At 34.8% G+C, this 18,024-nt stretch overlaps 1 protein-coding gene across 2 annotated transcripts in view; it reads left to right on the plus strand.

Moving 5' to 3' along the window:
• The first annotated feature begins 6,228 nt into the window (after positions 1 to 6,228).
• LOC145243388 (uncharacterized) overlaps positions 6,229 to 18,024 on the plus strand; it is a 99,393-nt gene continuing 87,597 nt past the window's right edge. Inside the window, exons 1-2 of one of the 2 annotated variants that reach the window (XM_080106226.1) lie at positions 6,229 to 6,560; positions 17,631 to 17,967. In XM_080106226.1, coding sequence (XP_079962352.1) covers positions 6,540 to 6,560; positions 17,631 to 17,967 — 358 coding nt within the window. In that variant the 5' untranslated portion in view covers positions 6,229 to 6,539. The remainder of the gene's footprint in view (positions 6,561 to 17,630; positions 17,968 to 18,024) is intronic. The other variant, XM_080106225.1, reaches the window with a different exon arrangement.

Consider the following 18,024-nt stretch of genomic DNA (forward strand, 5'->3'; position numbering starts at 1 on the left):
GATGCAGGCATCTTTGTAGTCCTGTGGAACTCGGCCTGCTTTCCATATCTTTACAAAGAGAGCATGGAGTTTTTTTACCAGCACATGCTGGGGACTTGCCAGAAGCAATTTGTTTGATGGATTCCCATACCTCCTGATAAGCAGGTTCCAATGACAATTCTGGAATATCTGGATTCTGAGGAATAGAGGACACGACATCACCGTCAATGACAGATGAGGTGTTTAAGACAGTTTCAAAGTGCTCCTTCCAACGATTGAGAATATCTGATTTATCAGTCAGCAATGCCTCTCCATCGGCTGTGCTTAATGGGGAAGCACCACTTTTCTGAAGACCAAATACCTCTTTCAGACCATCATAGAAGGCTTTCGTGTTCTTGCTGTCAGCAGCTCCCTGCAGTGCAATTGCCTTATTGTACCACCATTGTTCTTTCATAGCTCAGAGAGCTCGTTGTACCTCACCTTTACACTTTTTGTAGGCCGTGTGCTTCACTGTTGAGTTTTTGTCCTCAATCCAACATTTGTGAGATGAGTGCATTTGGTTAATCAGTGCTTTAACTTCATTGTCACTTTCGTCAAACCAATCCTGGTGTTTTCTTTTCGGTATTCCAAGGACTTCTACTGCTACAGGTTGAGTTGCTTCTTGCAATGCTTTCCAAGAAGATTCAACATCATCAGTTACATCAACACCCTCAAGGTTTTCATCAAGCTTATTGGAGAGCTCAGTTCTCTTTTCCCTGGATTTAAGAGGCCGCACATCAATGCATTTGGGGACTGTTGATCTTGTAACTCTGTGCCTTCACACATGCAATGACAGTTTACTTCTGAGAAGGGCGTGATCCGAAAGATAGCAAGAAGTGTGGAAAGAACGAGTGATTTTGAAGTCACTCATGTGCTTCCGCTTTGTTATGACGAAGTCAATAAGATGCCAGTCCTTTGAACGAGGATGCATCCATGTCGTCTTCCGATGCACAGGTTGTTGGAATATGGTATTGGTAATACAGAGGTCAAACTCCCTACGGATTGTAAGAAGTCGTAAACCATTTGCATTTACCTTGCCTATGCCATGCTTACCAAGTACACCGGTCCACGACAGATGGTCACTACCAACACGAGCATTGAAATCACCAGCAAGAACGAGTTTATCATGGTGTCGAACTCTGGGGAGGACATCACAGAGAGTATTGTAGAAGTCATCCTTCTCTTGATCTGAACTGGCTAACGTTTGGGGCGTAACAACTAACTAGCGTCACCCTGGTGTTTCCTTCTAACTCTAGGGAAAGAGTTGCCACACGATCAGATATGCCTTTGGGCAAAGACGATAAGGACTTTGCATTCTTGGACTTAATGGCAAAACCAACACCTGATTGGCGGGGTTCATTTTCTGCCTTTCCTGACCAAAAGAAGTCATATCCACCCTTTTCCTCTCGAAGTTGAGAATTGCCAGGCAAGCGAGTTTCACATAAGACAGCAATGTAAACATCATACCTCTGTAACTCAAGAGAAACAAGGGCTGTCTTGCGCTCGGGTGCAGCATCATTATCCTGGAGGGTACGGACATTCCAACACCCTATTGAGAGATTCTTTGTTGAGGTTTTTTGTGCATTCTATTGTTCTGACTGCACAACTGGATAACCAGACAGCTGCAGCGGGCTGCCAAGTTAAGTGATGAGCAAGCAATTTTTTAGGGCTCCTTTTATCGCTCCCTCCCCGCGACAGGGAAAGCAGTGCTATCCCTAAATAGGGCTGCTTTGTCCCTGATGGAGGACATGAACAGCACAATTGCTCACAAGTTTGTGCTAGAACGGCCATCTACCATCAGCCGTCACTGTGCAGAGATCCGGCTGAGGACTTCCAGTAATATCCTTTACCTGTCCCCGTCGCTTTCACTCCATCGCCAGTGGACTTCTTGCAGGACAGTGTGAGGCTTTCATAATGAAATTACGATAAGCTGTCAGAAACCCACACAAATGACTTGATTTAAATGGTGAATATATATATATATATATATATATATATATATATATATATATATATATATATATATATATATATATATATAAATGCAACTTTGTCAGTGTGTGTGTGTCCGTTTGTTCATTATAGACTCAAAAATGGCCTGGCTGATTTTTTGAAACTCCACACAAAGGTACTTGCTGTGCCTGGCAGTGTTTTAAGCTAGGTTTTGCATCGAAATGTTTCCAACAAGTATCAGCAACTGATAATCGCTATGTATTATTGTACATATGCAAATGGAAATCATCGGCCATTTTTCCAGGTTGTTGCTTAGCAACCAGACCGACACTGATACCGTATTTCTGTTATGGAATTGTTCGTACTACTATTTCACACTTCACAGCGCACACTCAGATGCACACACGCACAGACGCACACACGACCATTACAGCTAGTTTTCTCTTTCTTTCTTTCTTTTTTTTTGTTTGACAACGTAACTTCTTAATGTTGATCCATTAATTGGAAAGACGTTTATTGATACAATTGGACAATTTACTTTCTTAAATCAAAAATCCACAGACGGTAATACCTCAATTAGAGTGTAAATAAAACTTAATATTTTGTTATATTTTAAAATAGTTCTTCCATTTTTTCCATTAACTTGACTTTGATTACCACTTTAAATAGCATTTTTTTTAATATACAAATACAAATCCATTAACTTACCAAAAATGATTTTTCTTTGTCAAACTAATCAAAACAAAACACTCCTCATAACGACAATAAAACCACATTGCTTATTACAATACTTATGCATTTACGAACATTTATTTAAAATTCTCTCTTTTCTCATTTAATCTTCTCATAAATTTCGATTGAGATTTTTTTTCGAAAATTTATATTTTTACATATTTATTTTATCTTACACTTCATAAGCATAAAAATGGCATAAATCAACCCCCCGACCAAGGTCGGGTAATACTGCTAGTATATATATATATATATATATATATATATATATATATATATATATATATATATATATATATATATATATATATATATATATAAACAGTGGATGGATGGATGGAAAGTGCAATTTTGAGGTTTATGATGATTTCACAATGGTTAAGTTTATCTTTATATCAACCTTCTCTGAGAATTGTAATCTTTCTTTAGCTCATGTTATACTTAAATGGCGACATATGATAGATATATTCATAACTGAAACACAAGGAATGTCAGTTAGTATAAATTTAGCAGGGAGACCCGACGTTGCCGAAATTGAATGATTGTTTCATCCTACAATATTTTTATTGTCTCCAAAATTGGTGAAATCGACCATTTTTCAATAAAATCAATTGATTGCTTGCTCTAGTTGGGGACACATTGTGGTGCACCATTAGGAAGTTTCACATATCTCCCCGGAATGACTTAGTCTACAACATATTATAATCTACGTTGCATAGTAGGGAACCTAGTTGATTTTATGAAATTATTTTTATACAATAGCTTGAAATTTAAAATGCAAAAGTCAAGTATCATGGCTCGATTGTGCTCTAAACAGAAACATTCATTTCAAAATTGACCCTGTCATATCAAAGAACCTACCGTTGATTTTATATGCCGGGCTTTTCTGTTTGTGCGTTAATAAAACTTCTCAAATGCACTTGCGATGTTAGGCTGTATAAGGTGTTGACATTAGTCAAAATCGCCTGTTCCTTCTTTAATCAGATTTTTACGATTATCTATCAAAGGCATTCCAATACAAAACCTATATAAAAATGCTGCCAGTTACATAAAGTACATTTGTGTGAAATTAAAAAAATCGGTCCAGCCGTTTCAGAATCTATAGGAAACGAAACGAACTCAGGCAAACACAATGTTTTTTTTTTATATAATAGATAGATAGATAGATAGATAGATAGATAGATATTTCAAACTTTTATTACTGCTTTGTACGGCTTCAAGTGCTCGCCATCTGCAAAGGAAGCAGAAAGTTTAATGAGGTATGATTTTTTCTTTAGTAGGGGGTGCGTGTCTATTTGTTTCTTTCATGTCTGTATAAGTGATTACTAAGGTCTGGTGTTCAATACTATTAAAAATTTCACAAATAAAAGGTGTACGAACTTCATATGCGCAAATTCATTAGCTGCATTTGTAGAAATCCGTAATTTACAGGGGGGCGGGGGACAGAACTCATTTTCCTCCCCACCTCTTTTTTTTCACACGCTTTTCTTTGTCCTTCCTAACATCTACATGGCCCGATTTAACCTTTTTTTCTTTTACTGACGTAAGCAACTCCCCCCAGCACCTTTGTTACTTAAAACAAAACTTAATCTCTACTTTCTTTACACCTAAATAGACCAATCTAAGTCAGGTGTTAAGGCCAGCAAGCTCTCTAACTTTGATGAAGCAAGCGAACAAAAAGGAAACATATAATAGATTGGGATGTACACATTTTAATTTCGACATTGAAAGTATTATTGGATATAAACCAAACGTTGGATTTTAACATACAAAAAACAAATCAAACAAATGTTACAAATCGGCATGATGCTTGCCAGAAAAATGAATCCGACTTGAATGGGTTAGGAAATATATTGCTTTGAAATGCGTTTCTTATTTACTGCTTTGGAGAATATCAACAACGTTAAATTATTCTTTCCATCTTTTTTTGAAAATAGAAAAAGCACAAACTTATCTGTGACCCTTTGGTCATAAATAATACCATTATTTATTCTATTTTGATTTCATTTGAAAATTTATAAACATAAACATATCTTTTAACAGATTCTTCTTGCATAACTAAAAACAATAAGTTTTATTATTATTATTATTATTATTATTATTATTATTATTATTATTATCATCATATAGAAATATATTTCTTATTATTCTTATTCTTATATAGAAGTAAAGATATATTATTTTGCCATTTAATTTACATATGTGTCTATGATTATGATTATGATGGCAACGATGAAAAAAGAGAGTAAGTAAATAATTTTATAGACATTAACAAATATTAGAGAGTTGTTGAATCAACATAGTCAGCGGAAGCAAGATAAATATACAGATAACTGAGGGGGTGATGAGTGATCTGCTCATTCAATTATAAATGACGGTTAATTAGAACATAACTCAATCATATAACCAAGGTATATTTTTGAATGTATTTTTTTGTGTCTTGGAGACACAAACGTTGATTAACCGACATTTGTGTATAATATTTTTTAATATTTCCTTTTGATGCAATACTGTCTAATTTATATTTATTATTTGTACAATGGCTGAAATCACTTGTTCTAAAAACTCTATAAAATTGTCTCTTAAAATTCAATGATATTAAAATCATGAGTCATTGGAAAAAAAAGTAAACTTTTGTTGATTTCGTTTAAATTATTTTTTATAACGAAAAATATTTCATCTTTTAATGATAAAAAGAAAATCATTAGAAACATCGACGATATGGATTTATTTAAAATCCAATAACTTCAAGCATACAATAGTTATTAAATACTTGCTAGAAGTTTTCATACCGGTGATCATCAGTGATTGCTCACAGTCAATAAAAAGTGTCATTCCCTGGATTCTGAGGGACAAGTTGTTCCAGATTTCTACCATTCTCCATCGTTTTTCAATATCTGTTGTAAAAGCATTTTGCATTATAGCAACATCAGTTTAACATTGTTTCTTGCTGATAACGAGCATTAGCTTTCTATGAAATTTGAGTGACTGTTGTTGTTGTTGTTGTTATTATTATTATTATTATTATTATTATTATTATTATTAATCTTCTTCTTCTTCTTCTTCTTCTTCTTATTATTATTATTATACTCATGTGGAGTTTTCTCATAAGTCATAAACCGCTAATGCACACTGAATTATAAACAGTGGTGTTTCCCTGGGATTCGACTGACAACAAGTCTCCTCAGATTTTCATCATTCTGCACCTCTTTCAATAACCTTTGCAACTTATTTTGCATTATCGTTACAGCCGTTTGTCATAATTTTTGTTAGAATTTTAATGACAATAAGACCCTCCCCTCTGCAATATTACAGCATTCTCACACCCCTCCAGTAAATATCGTATTGGTAATCTTCCTCCTCGCTCTTTCCATCCTCCTTGATCTTTCACGACAACTTTGTGTGGTATTATTATTATTATTATTATTATTATTATTATTATTATTATTATTATTATTATTAACAACTTGTTTCTACATAGGTTTATAAGATTGATGTTATGCTCAGTTCTAAAAGTGTGAGGCAACAAAGAAGTTGGTTCAACATGTACACAAAGACGATGTATGTCTTCACGCGTTTTTCGAAAAGACAATATCCAATGATGAACAATAGAATATTCATTCTTTGAACTTCTTATTTCATGTTCTTCTTGTCAGCTAAAACCAAATGGGAATGATACTGTTTGCGGTGAAATTCAAGAACTGGAATATCTAAAACGAAAAAAAAAAAAAAAAGAAAAATTTGCTCTGTCCAGAAGAAAACTCTGACATCTGTTCTTGAGCTTATGTTGAATTATTACATTTGAGCTTCAGCTCGCTTTAAAAACCTTTACTAAAATGGACGACGACACAGAAGAGGTAAGTGATCATTCATTTAAAATAATAACAAAATGAGATTTTATTGCACTGAGCAGAAATGATACGACCTGAATCGACATTGCATAAATGGAGACCGTTATCAGTTTCATTTTTAAATCATGAAAACAATTGCTTGTTATTTGTTTATTTATTTAGTTAGTTATTTGAGGACTGTTATCCTCATCTTCGTAGTTGTTGTTTCATGGCGTTTAGATCAACTATTACTTAGGCCTTTGTCAGGTGGTTAATCGCGACGGGATAGGAATGCTGAATCTCTTAACTGTATCCTCAGTAATTACTGCCTTCCATAGTTGTCGTCTCACCATGTTTTTGACCAACTAATTCATTTTACAATACGCCATTGATAATCCTTCTATTCATTTTTCCATATGTTACCGATTTTTCTTAATACTCCTCTTTTATAGATATTCCTTCTCTCATACACTACAGATAACAGTCCGCAAATAAATAAATAAATAAATACCTCATCTCAAAGGATTCCAATAATAAAATAATAGTTGTTTGTTATTTTGAAACAACTTGTATAAACATTTTCTAAATTAATCATTTGTGAGTTAAAAATAATAAGAGCTTAAGTGTTAACAGAGATCAGAAAATTTTGTGATACTCTCTTTTGTGATACTCCCTTTCTGTATGCCACTGATAATTTTTCACAATATTTTCTCTTACGCCACTGATAATCCCTCTCAATACTCCTTCTCCCGTAAGCCACTGCTAATCCTTCTCGATACTCTCTCTCCCATATACAACTGATAATCGCTATAGATACTCCCTATCCTGTATTCCATTGGTAATCCCTCTTGATATTCATTCTAATTTACACCACTGATAATCCCTTTCATACTCCTGTACACCACTGAAAATCTCTCAATATTCACTTTCTAACACACCACTTTCCCATCTGCCACTGATTTATCTCCCTCAATATTCCCACTCCTTTATGTATACCACAGGTAATCCCTACTAATACTCTCTCTCCCGTCTCTCATTGATAATCACTGTCAAACTCTCTCTCATACACAACTAATAACCCTTCTTGATAATCTCTCTCTCTCTCCCATATGCCAATGATAATCATTATCGATACTCTCTCCCATACTCTACTGATGATCACTCTAGATACTCTTTCCCCCATACTTTTCTGATAATTCCTCCTGATACTCCCTCTTCTATATGCAACTGATAATCCATATTGCTACACTCTCTTTAATACACCATTGATAATCACTCACAATATTCCTGTACGCCACTGATAATTCTTTCAATACTAACTTTCCTATGCATTATTGATAAGCCTTTTTGATATTCTCTCTCTGATATGCCACTGATAATCCTTCTTGATACTCCTTTTCTCACATGGCATTAATAATCCTCTCAATACTGTCTCTGTATATACTCCCTTTTTCATACAGTACTGACAATTCCTCACAATACTCTCTTTTCCATACACTACGGATACTCATTCTCTATTTCTTCTCCCATACACCACTGATAATCCCTATTCATATTACCTCTCCCATACATCATTCATTATTTCTCTTGATATTCACTCTACAATGCACCATTGATAATCCTTCTTGATATTCACTCTCCCATATGTCACCGATCTCTTTCAATACTCCCTCTCTATACATACTCCTTCTCTTATATACTACTAACAATTCCTCTCATACTTCATCCCACCATACACCATTGATAATCCCTCTGAGTACTTCTTTTCTTGTATGCCACTAATAACTCTTCACAATACTCCCTCTTCTATACACCAATAATAATCTCTCGATACTCTTTCTTTTGCATTCTATTAATAATCTTCATCGATACTTGCTCTCGAATAAATCACTAATAATCCCTCTTGATACTCTTTCCTTATAATCTCTCTCGCACGTCACTAATAATTCTTCTCGATATTTTGTCTCTAGTATACCACTGATTATTCCTTTCGATACTCTCTCTTCTCTACAGCATTGATAATCCTTCTAATTTTTCTCAAATGTATGTATTTTAATTATTTTATGCTATTCCATTCAAGTTTATAAGTAAGGACATTTTCCTAAAGATTCTATTATTAGGTTGGTGCAAAAATATTGTTTTAATATATATAGATGAACGCCAAAAACGACATTATTTTTGCACCCACCTAATAACGTAGGCAATTAAAACGTTAAATAAAAGAAATATGTATATTTTAACCATTTATTCAATTATTTAAAACTGTGACCTATTTTAAGATGGCGGTTTGACAGTGACGTAATATTGGGAATTAGATAAACATCAACATTTTAAAACTGAAGTTAATGAATTCAATCTTTTGCTAATTTAATTTTAAGTGAATTTGACTAATAATAGCATAATTTTATTTCCATATTTAGAATTTTTATTTAATTTCTAGTAAATTATCATTATTATTTTTAATTTTTAAAATTTTTATGCGAATTAGTCCACCGGGCAAATTACTCCCTGTAATATATACAAGGTACGTCCAAGGATGGAGTACTGCTGCAACATCTGGGCAGGAGTTGCTAGAAAGACCTTATCCTGCCTTGATAGAGTTCAAAATAGACTTTTTAGCCTAGTGGGGGATGCCCTTTTCTCTTCCCTGATGCCCCTTTCTCTTCCCTGCAACCTCTTTCTCACAGAAGAGACGTTGTGAGCCTGTCTCTGCTTTATCGTTATTTTCATGTCAAGTGTTCATCTGAGCTTCAATTTATGATCCCTCCTCCTCGCCAAACTTTCACAAAATACACCCGTCTAGTTGAAATCACTGCCAATAATTTCACCCACTCATTATCTGTGCCTAAACCTAAACTTAGATTCCACGAACGAAACTTCTTTCTTAGAACTGCACGCCTGTGGAACTCCCTTCCGTTTGCCTGTTTTCCAGCTAGCTACAATTTAGTAGTCTTCAAGTCCAACATAGACAAATTCTTGATGAACCTTCCCCTTAAGTAATCCAATTTACCAAATTTCCACTACTAACGATTACTATGATATTATCTCATTGACTACTGTACACTCAATAACTCTTATCACTGAGTGGCCTCCGGGCCTTGACAAGTGGTGACTCCTATGTAATATATATATATATATATATATATATATATATATATATATATATATATATAATCAATACAGGATTGATTCTATAATAATACATATGAAATCTGCATAAATTAAAATATCATATTTAAGTATATTGTACGACCAAGCAACACTGCGCAGCCAGCTAGTAAATAATAAATAATAATTTCTAGTAAAAAAAAAAAAAATGTAAATACCGTTGTACAAAGAAAAGAAAATGGTGGTTTTCTTTTGGTAGCGTATTTCAAATAACATGTATTGTTTATGTGCAGAATAAAAAAAAAAATGATTTACAAATAATTTTATTGTATCTAAAATTAAATTTTAAAAGAAATTAAATTTATTTTAACTAACAGTTCAGACCGGCTTTGCTCAGACCCTATGTACTGTTCATAACTTGCCCTACGTGTGAATACACTTTATATGAGATTTCAAATGTTTAAAGCAAAAATTGTCTGAGTAATTTCATAAAGACCGCAGAGGTAATTTTTAAAAAGTTTGTCCCCAATTTTGACCCTTTAACATTTATTATTTTGGTTTAAAATCAAAATAAAAGGTTTTACTCATGTCCAAGTTCTCTAAAGTTTCAAGCCTTAGACCCCAAATTGGCAGAGGAATTTGGTAGAATCTACAAAGGTCAACTCTTTCAACTTTGACCTTTTGTCAGCCAAATTTTCACCCCAAAACTGATTTAAATGCTTGCCGCATGTCTGAATACCCGTTATGTATAAATTTCAAATGTTTAGACCCAAAATTGGCTGAGTAGTTTGCTAGACACCGCAAAGGTCAAATCTTTTGAACTTTGACCACTTGGCAGCTCAAATTTTCGACCCAAACCGATTAAACAGCTTGCCCTATCTCGGAATGCTCTTTATGTAAAATTTCAAATGTTTAGACCAGAAATGAGTAATTTGGTAGAGGTAAAATTTTTAAAAACTTTTACTCCAATTTTGACCCACTTAACATTTATTTCTTTTGGCTCAAATCCAATTAAAAAGTTTGATCGATGTCCAAGCAACCTACATTTAAAATTTCAAGTGTTCAGACCCAAAACTGGAGAAGTTTGGTAAAGTTTTCAAAGGTCAAATCTCTTTGATCTATTGACAGCCAAATTTATGGCCGAAAACAAGTTAAAAAGATTTTTCCAAATCTCAATACCCCTTACGTCAAATCTCGAGTCTCTAGACGGAAAATTTACAGAGTTATTTGATAGGGAAATGCACACACACGCACACACGCGCACACACACACACACACACACACACACACACACACACACACACACACACACATATTTTCACCTTCAAAGATATATAGATTATATTTTAAAAATGTATAGTTGCAATTTTGGAAATATGTTCACTCTTCTTTTCTCACGGAAGGGCAATGTACTTTGTATTCTATTTATTTTTTACTAGGAGGGAGTCACCACTCATCAAGGTCCAAAAGCAACTCAAGTACAAGGGTTCCTGAGTGTCAGGTGGCCGGAAAGACAACACCATGATGATCGGTTGTGATGGAACTTGGGTAGTGTTTGATTATTTAACGGCTCAACATGAACTTGTTTATATTACACTTGAAAACAGCCATGTTGTAGTCAGCTTGGAAGCAGCTCCATAGTAATGTGTTCCATAGATGTGTGGTTCTAGGAAATAAACTTTGCTCATGGAATTTTCAATAGGTTTAAAGAGCAAATAGAGAATTAGGAAAATTGTTGACAATTGTTGGAGTTAGACGAGTATCTGCTGTGAATGTTCTCTAGTTACTGGTCACACAAATCTGCCGAATGAATGAACAGCATTTTCTTCTCTCCTTTGTCAGAAATATCGCCCATGGTAGATGAGGGCTGAGGGACAAGGTAGGAGAAGCGAGTGTTACAGAGCTGGCGAAAATTAATCCACAATACATTTTCTACTCTCCATTAGTTTTTTTTTAATACCAAGATTAAGATAAAAAATGAGTATTGTATATATAATATAATATAATATAATATAATATAATATATATAATATATATAATATAATATAATATAATATATATAATATAATATAATATAATATAATATAATATAATATATATAATATAATATAATATAATATAATATAATATAATATAATATATATAATATAATATAATATAATATATATAATATAATATAATATATATAATATAATATAATATAATATAATATAATATATATAATATAATATAATATAATATATATAATATAATATAATATAATATAATATAATATAATATATATAATATAATATAATATAATATAATATAAGTTTTCCTGGAAAATTTTGTGGAATAATTGAAGATAATTTCCTTTTGCGTAATTCGCCAAAGAAGGAAATATATGCAGATAGATTGGGAGGGGTTCTTTTACTGCAAGAATTTTGATCACAGTCGCGTGTGTGTGGTGGGGATGGGGGTGGTGTAAATACGAAATCTAAATTCCGGTTTGCCCTGTCTGAAGCAAGATAAGGTTCATCTTTTCCAGTGCCAATATTCCCCTATTTGCAAACAGTCGATTCTATCCATTAATTTTAGGCACGGTGGCTAGCTAGATTTAATAGAAGTGACATGGAAATAGTTTCCAAGGCAGATTAAATCCAGAAGGACCAGCCAAAGAAATGTTGTGGATAAAACACTGTTTTCATGGGGAATATTTTGGTTGAAACAAAACAGAGGAAAAGAGATTCAATAAGAGGAAGACGCATTTAAAAGTTAGAACAATAAATAAAGAAATAACTAAATAAAACCACAGAAAGGAGAAATAAAATGGAGTTGTAGCTAGATCAGTGTCTGCATATACATGATAAGTTGGGGCTGATATGAAATTTGCATTCTAAATGTCTATGTGTATTCAGGATAAAGTGCTGTTTTATTTTTAAAATATAATTTTTACACGGATTGTTGCAATGAAATGAATGGCTCTCGTCTTGGAGAAGCTCCATATCTTGACAAGCTTCTGGCACTGACCTTCAATCCTGATCTGAAATGGAACACATACATCAAATCTGTTGCCAAAATTGCAGGAAAAATAGTTGGATCACTCTACCGCTCCATTAGGTATCTCACTGCCGATACAATCCTCTATCTGTATAAAAGCCAGGTATGCCCTAAAATAGAGTACTGTTGCTACATCTGGGCAGGAGATTCATGGCACGCCTTATCCTGCCTTGATAAAGTTCAAAACCAGCTTTGAAACCTAGCAGGTGATGCCCTTTTCTCTTCCCTGCAGCCTCTTTTCCACAGAAGAGACGCTGCAAACTTGTCTCTGCTCTATCACTAATTTTATGGCAAGTGCTCGACTAAACTCCAATCTATGCCCCCCCCCTTGCCAAATTTTCACAAAAAACACTCAATTAGCTTCAACCACTATATATTATTTTCCCCACTCTCTATCTGTGCCTAAATCTAAATGCAGATTCCATGAACTAAGCTTCTTTCCCAGAACTGTCAACCTTTGGAACACTGTTCTGCTGGCCTGCTTCCTGATTGGATACAAACATAATAGCCTTCAAATCCAATGTAAACAAGTTTGGCACTTTTTGAAAAGTAAAGGATAAAGCGTCATATCTTGGTCAATAATTGATATAAAAATATATATAATAAAGATATTAAAAATACATCTTTTGCTGAATGCAGAAGCTTCAATCATAGCTTTTTGGCTGGAACCAAGAGCATGTGACTTTTATTGCTTGAACAGTTTGATCCTGGTAATCAACACGTTCTTGGTGTTGCAGATTGTTTGTTTGTTGAGCCTCATTCATAATGCTGATCATTTTGTTGGTATTCTCTTAGAAATTATAAAGGATATCCGGTACATACAGGATGGACCACATGAAGGTTGCAACGGTCCTAAATGAAAGTATTTCTGTGGAATAAACAGGGTTCAAACTTTACACACCCAAGTTGTCAGCCTACATCGTTAACCACTAAGCCACTATCATCTCCCTGATGTTGAAGATTATGTGGTTGGTGTCTTTCTCAACTGACATAATAGTCCAGGCAATCAAGCGAGTTGAGGAGGAGTAGATGTTGAAACTGTTGATGTTGTGGAAATTCTCAGAAAGCCATTTCTATATTTTATTGGAATGTGACACAGAGCTGAATTCTCTTACGACATATATGTCCTTCTTATAGCAACTCTTTCCACTCAGTGCTTGACAACCGTAGACAGCTACTCAATATAACCATCTGAATTGAGTGTCTTTTTGAAGATGAAGGGTGGCATCACATGGCTTTTACTGGAAACCCATTCAAAGACCATCACAGTTCATGATGCATATGGCTTCATGCAGACTGTATGCACTTGGTTCGTTTTTGGTGTCTTCGTGTGACAAGACTCAGGTGTGGTAATGCAGACCTTGGTGAGAGAGATGGGGATCGATGTCATGATTATGAAGAAAATGCTGAATATGGATCTTCACTACTCCTCATACAAGATTTGCAAGTATCACCACAAGAGAATCGCCTGATGAAAGCAAAGAAACTGTGTCTTTCTAAACTGTGCTTCACACATCATACAATCAGATGAGGTGAAAGGGGGCCAAATTTTGGGACAGATGAAGTTCTGAAAGTTCTCAGACAGTCAGGGTTTTCCTGAAAGTGTGACACAGAGCTGAGTTCTGTTGTCACACATGTAATTTTCTCCGCAACCATTCTCTTCACCTAGCATTTGACAACAGTAGACAGCAACTCATTAGCGCCATCTGAATTGAGCCTGAGTCTCTTCTCAAAGAAACACATCCGAATACGATCAGTTTGAGGAAACTTAATGTCCATGATGTGTGAACTGCAGGCAAATCAGCTGTTGTTCTGTTTGTTGAATAACTGGTTCTGAAAAGAATCAAAGCATCCCCTGCTCAATTCGGTGTTTGACTTTCTGGAGGAGTGACATAATAAATATGAATACATCTGGGTTCCTCCTCACAAGAATACAGACAGGCATAGCAGCCTGGGAGAGACGTTGGAAGATACACCGAAAGCCTAAAGCTTAAGCCTATTACCATCTACGGCTACAAAGAACTGTTCATTAAGATAAAAAGTTGAATTCCTTGATTATTGTATTTACATTACTCGATTACAGATACTTCAAACAAATATTTCCCTTTCTGTGACACATCAAGCAGTTTCTTTGCTTTCATCAGGCGATTCTCTTGTGGTGATTCTTGCAAATCTTGCATGAGGAGTAGTGAAGATCCATATTCAGCATTTTCTTCATAATCATGACATCGATCCCCATCTCTCTCACCAAGGTCTGCATTACCACACCTGGGTCTTGTCATACCTTTTTGCACCTACTCAATGAATTCCATTGTGTAGAGACAGTCACAACATCTGCTATGATCCTTTCTAGTAGCTACTTCTTCCATATCTTTGTCACAATTCTCCAGCTCACATGTCACGGCTACCATGGTATACAAGGAGCACTATGTTGCAGATCACTGAAGTTAAGCAATGTAAAGCCTGGCCAGTACCAGGTGGAGGACCATCTAGGAAGGCGAGGCACTGTATGTACCAAGAGATAAAATACCAGGTTGGGAAAGGCGCAGTCTACTCTTCTCTCGAGGGTAGATGGGCTTCTCTTAAGCCATGGTAGGCAACCCGTCTAGTGAGGGCATCAAAATAAAAAATACCTTTGATAGCCCTGACAAAGCATCAAGCATTCAGCTATGGACAAGATTTGAATTACACTATAAACTCGTGTAGTGAGTTCAATCTCGGCTGCGGCTGCATGTTGTGTTAAGTTGCATTGATGTTGCAGCTAATATGTACTTTCATACATAATAGTTATGACGTTTTTAATCTGGCACCAAACATTACAATATAAGTCGCTTAAGGATTAATAAGGATTAGTCACTACAATATCGCATTTTTGTCATAAACTACTGAGCCGATCTTGCTGAAATTTTGTAATCACCTTTGCTATGATAAGGTGTAGCAAACTAAGTATTATGGTATTTGTTCGATGTACAGTTAGGGATTAATAGGGATTAAGATTTAATGCTAAAAATTAGCACAAATTTAACCATATTCAACCATTAATTTGACATAAAGCACTCATTTTTAGTCAACAGTTCCTAACCTTTGCCTGTTTTAAACTTCTGCTTTTCTATATAAATAAAACAGTAGATATATGTATGTGTGTGTGTCTGTGCGAAAATATTTAACCGATAAATTTTTAAACTACTGGTCACATCAAACTGAAATTAACAGGGAATGCACAGAGGATAGTTTATAAGGAAAAATATCAAGTAAATAGTTCATAACAAGTAAAATCTTTGTTTGGATGGATGGATAATGTGTACAGAAATATGTCAGCAAGTTGAAATGCAATATGTTCATTTCAACTTGCTAGTATATTCCTATTATTTCTGTGCATACGCAAATTCATTCAAAGCTTGAAATGGTTTAATTTTAAATCTTTCTTATCTATCAGTTGATAGCTCAAACGGTAGGGAACATAGCTGGAGCACTTAATGTTTTGGTTTCAATTCTAGATGATGACACCCAAGTCATTTTATTTATCTTTTAAAATCAGTACTATACATTAGGTACAATATAATATTCAATAGATGTAAGATTTTATCTGTTGCATGTATATCTCATTACGTGTGTCTTTTTATCTGTATCTATGTCCATAATTGTGATACATCTAGTGTCTACATATGGCTGTGCTTATAATGTCTTATGTGTATATGACCAAACGTTGATATACCTTTTTTCTGCCTCTTGGCTTTATCGCTTGTAGCTGCAAAAGAAACTGCATGCACAAAATAGAAAGTCAAAGGCTTCTTTGAATTAATGGTTGGTTTATTTCTTTCTCAGTCTTGGCGGTTCAACATTCTTTCTTATTGAGCATTCTTAACTCTTTTTTGCGTTTCTTTCTCAGATGTATCTTTGCACTAATCTCGACATGTCTGCTCCATCCCAAATCGGAAACCAGACTCACTTGCATGAAAGAGAAAAGATATCTTCCTCTCTTTCTTTCATGCTCTCTCTCTTTCTCTTTCTTTCTTTCTTTGTTTCTTTTAAACGTTCTCTTTTACACACACCTGAATGACCTATTTCAGGCTGTTATCATCGACCTCCAGCTCCAGAGTTTGACATACCCTTGAACTCTTCTTGCACTAACCAATCTGCACAGCAAAATCATCATTTTCAACATGTCAATGCAACCCAGGATAGATTACATATCATTAAAAATTAGCTCTGTAATAATAAATACAAAATCTGCATGAATTAAAATATATTTAAGCGTCTTTCACGACCAGGCAAGGCGCCCCTTGCCAATCTGTAATATTAACAATTGTTAAAAAATCATAATATTTGTCATTAATATTTATTCCTATAACTAGCGATGGGGTACCCGGCGTTGCCCGGGTGTTTGGAGGTGTGTGTGTGGGGGGGGGGGGAAGGGGTAAAAAAAAAAAGTAAGCATGAGGATCGAACCCGAACCCTTGAGGCAAAGTTGTAAATTAAAGTGTGAAAAAAAAAACGTGCGACGTTAATCATTGCCCCACCGCAAGATGCTAATGGAAACACGTTTGAATTTATTTAATTACTTGGATTTAGCAGGTGCCCATTTTAATGAGTTAATGAGGTCAAGTTTGACTGCGGGATTTCATTTACTGCTGAACGCTTCCCCCCCCCCCCCCAAAGATGTTATAGGAAAAAGACTAACCCACATGCGGCAAGCGACAAATATTGAATATTTATCTTCCGGAAATCGAGCAAATTAAATAGACAGGCGAGCTTCGTTGTTAACTGTGAGATATTATGATTTATATGTGATATAAAAAGTTTTAAAAAGTTGTGAAGCGAGCGACCGCTTCTCTGAAAAAAGCCTTTTGTTGACATACAGAAAAAGCGAACACACATACATACATGTATACATTTTCGCTTTTATTTATATAGATTCTCTTAATTTGTCTTTCTGTTTTTCTCTTTCAGCTGCAACATTCATTGTCGCCATTTGATAAGGCCAAACAATATATTGATATCGGCAACCCTGGCTACTATTCACCTTCGATTCAGAGTTTGGCTATTCTAGACTGGCAAGCCAGCCGTACATCCCCTTATGACATGTGGCGTTGGGGTCAGTCCATCCAACCAACCCTTACACGTGGCGCTATTGGTCGGAATTCTTATACTTTTCATAAACAGATGAACAACCGCAAGAAAAACAAATCCTTTTTCAAGTTGGCCTGTACCGTGTTTTGTCTCTTTATGCTTCTCGCTTCCATCACAGCTGTTATCATCGTTTGCACATATTTTTACAGAACGACTGGTAAGGTCTTCAATATTTCTATTTTTATTTTTATTTTTCCACATATGAAAGGCCTTC

Source organism: Euprymna scolopes, chromosome 22 (genome assembly GCF_053919585.1).
Source record: "Euprymna scolopes isolate OS-2025 chromosome 22, ASM5391958v1, whole genome shotgun sequence".
Classification (NCBI taxonomy): Eukaryota; Metazoa; Mollusca; class Cephalopoda; order Sepiida; family Sepiolidae; genus Euprymna; species Euprymna scolopes.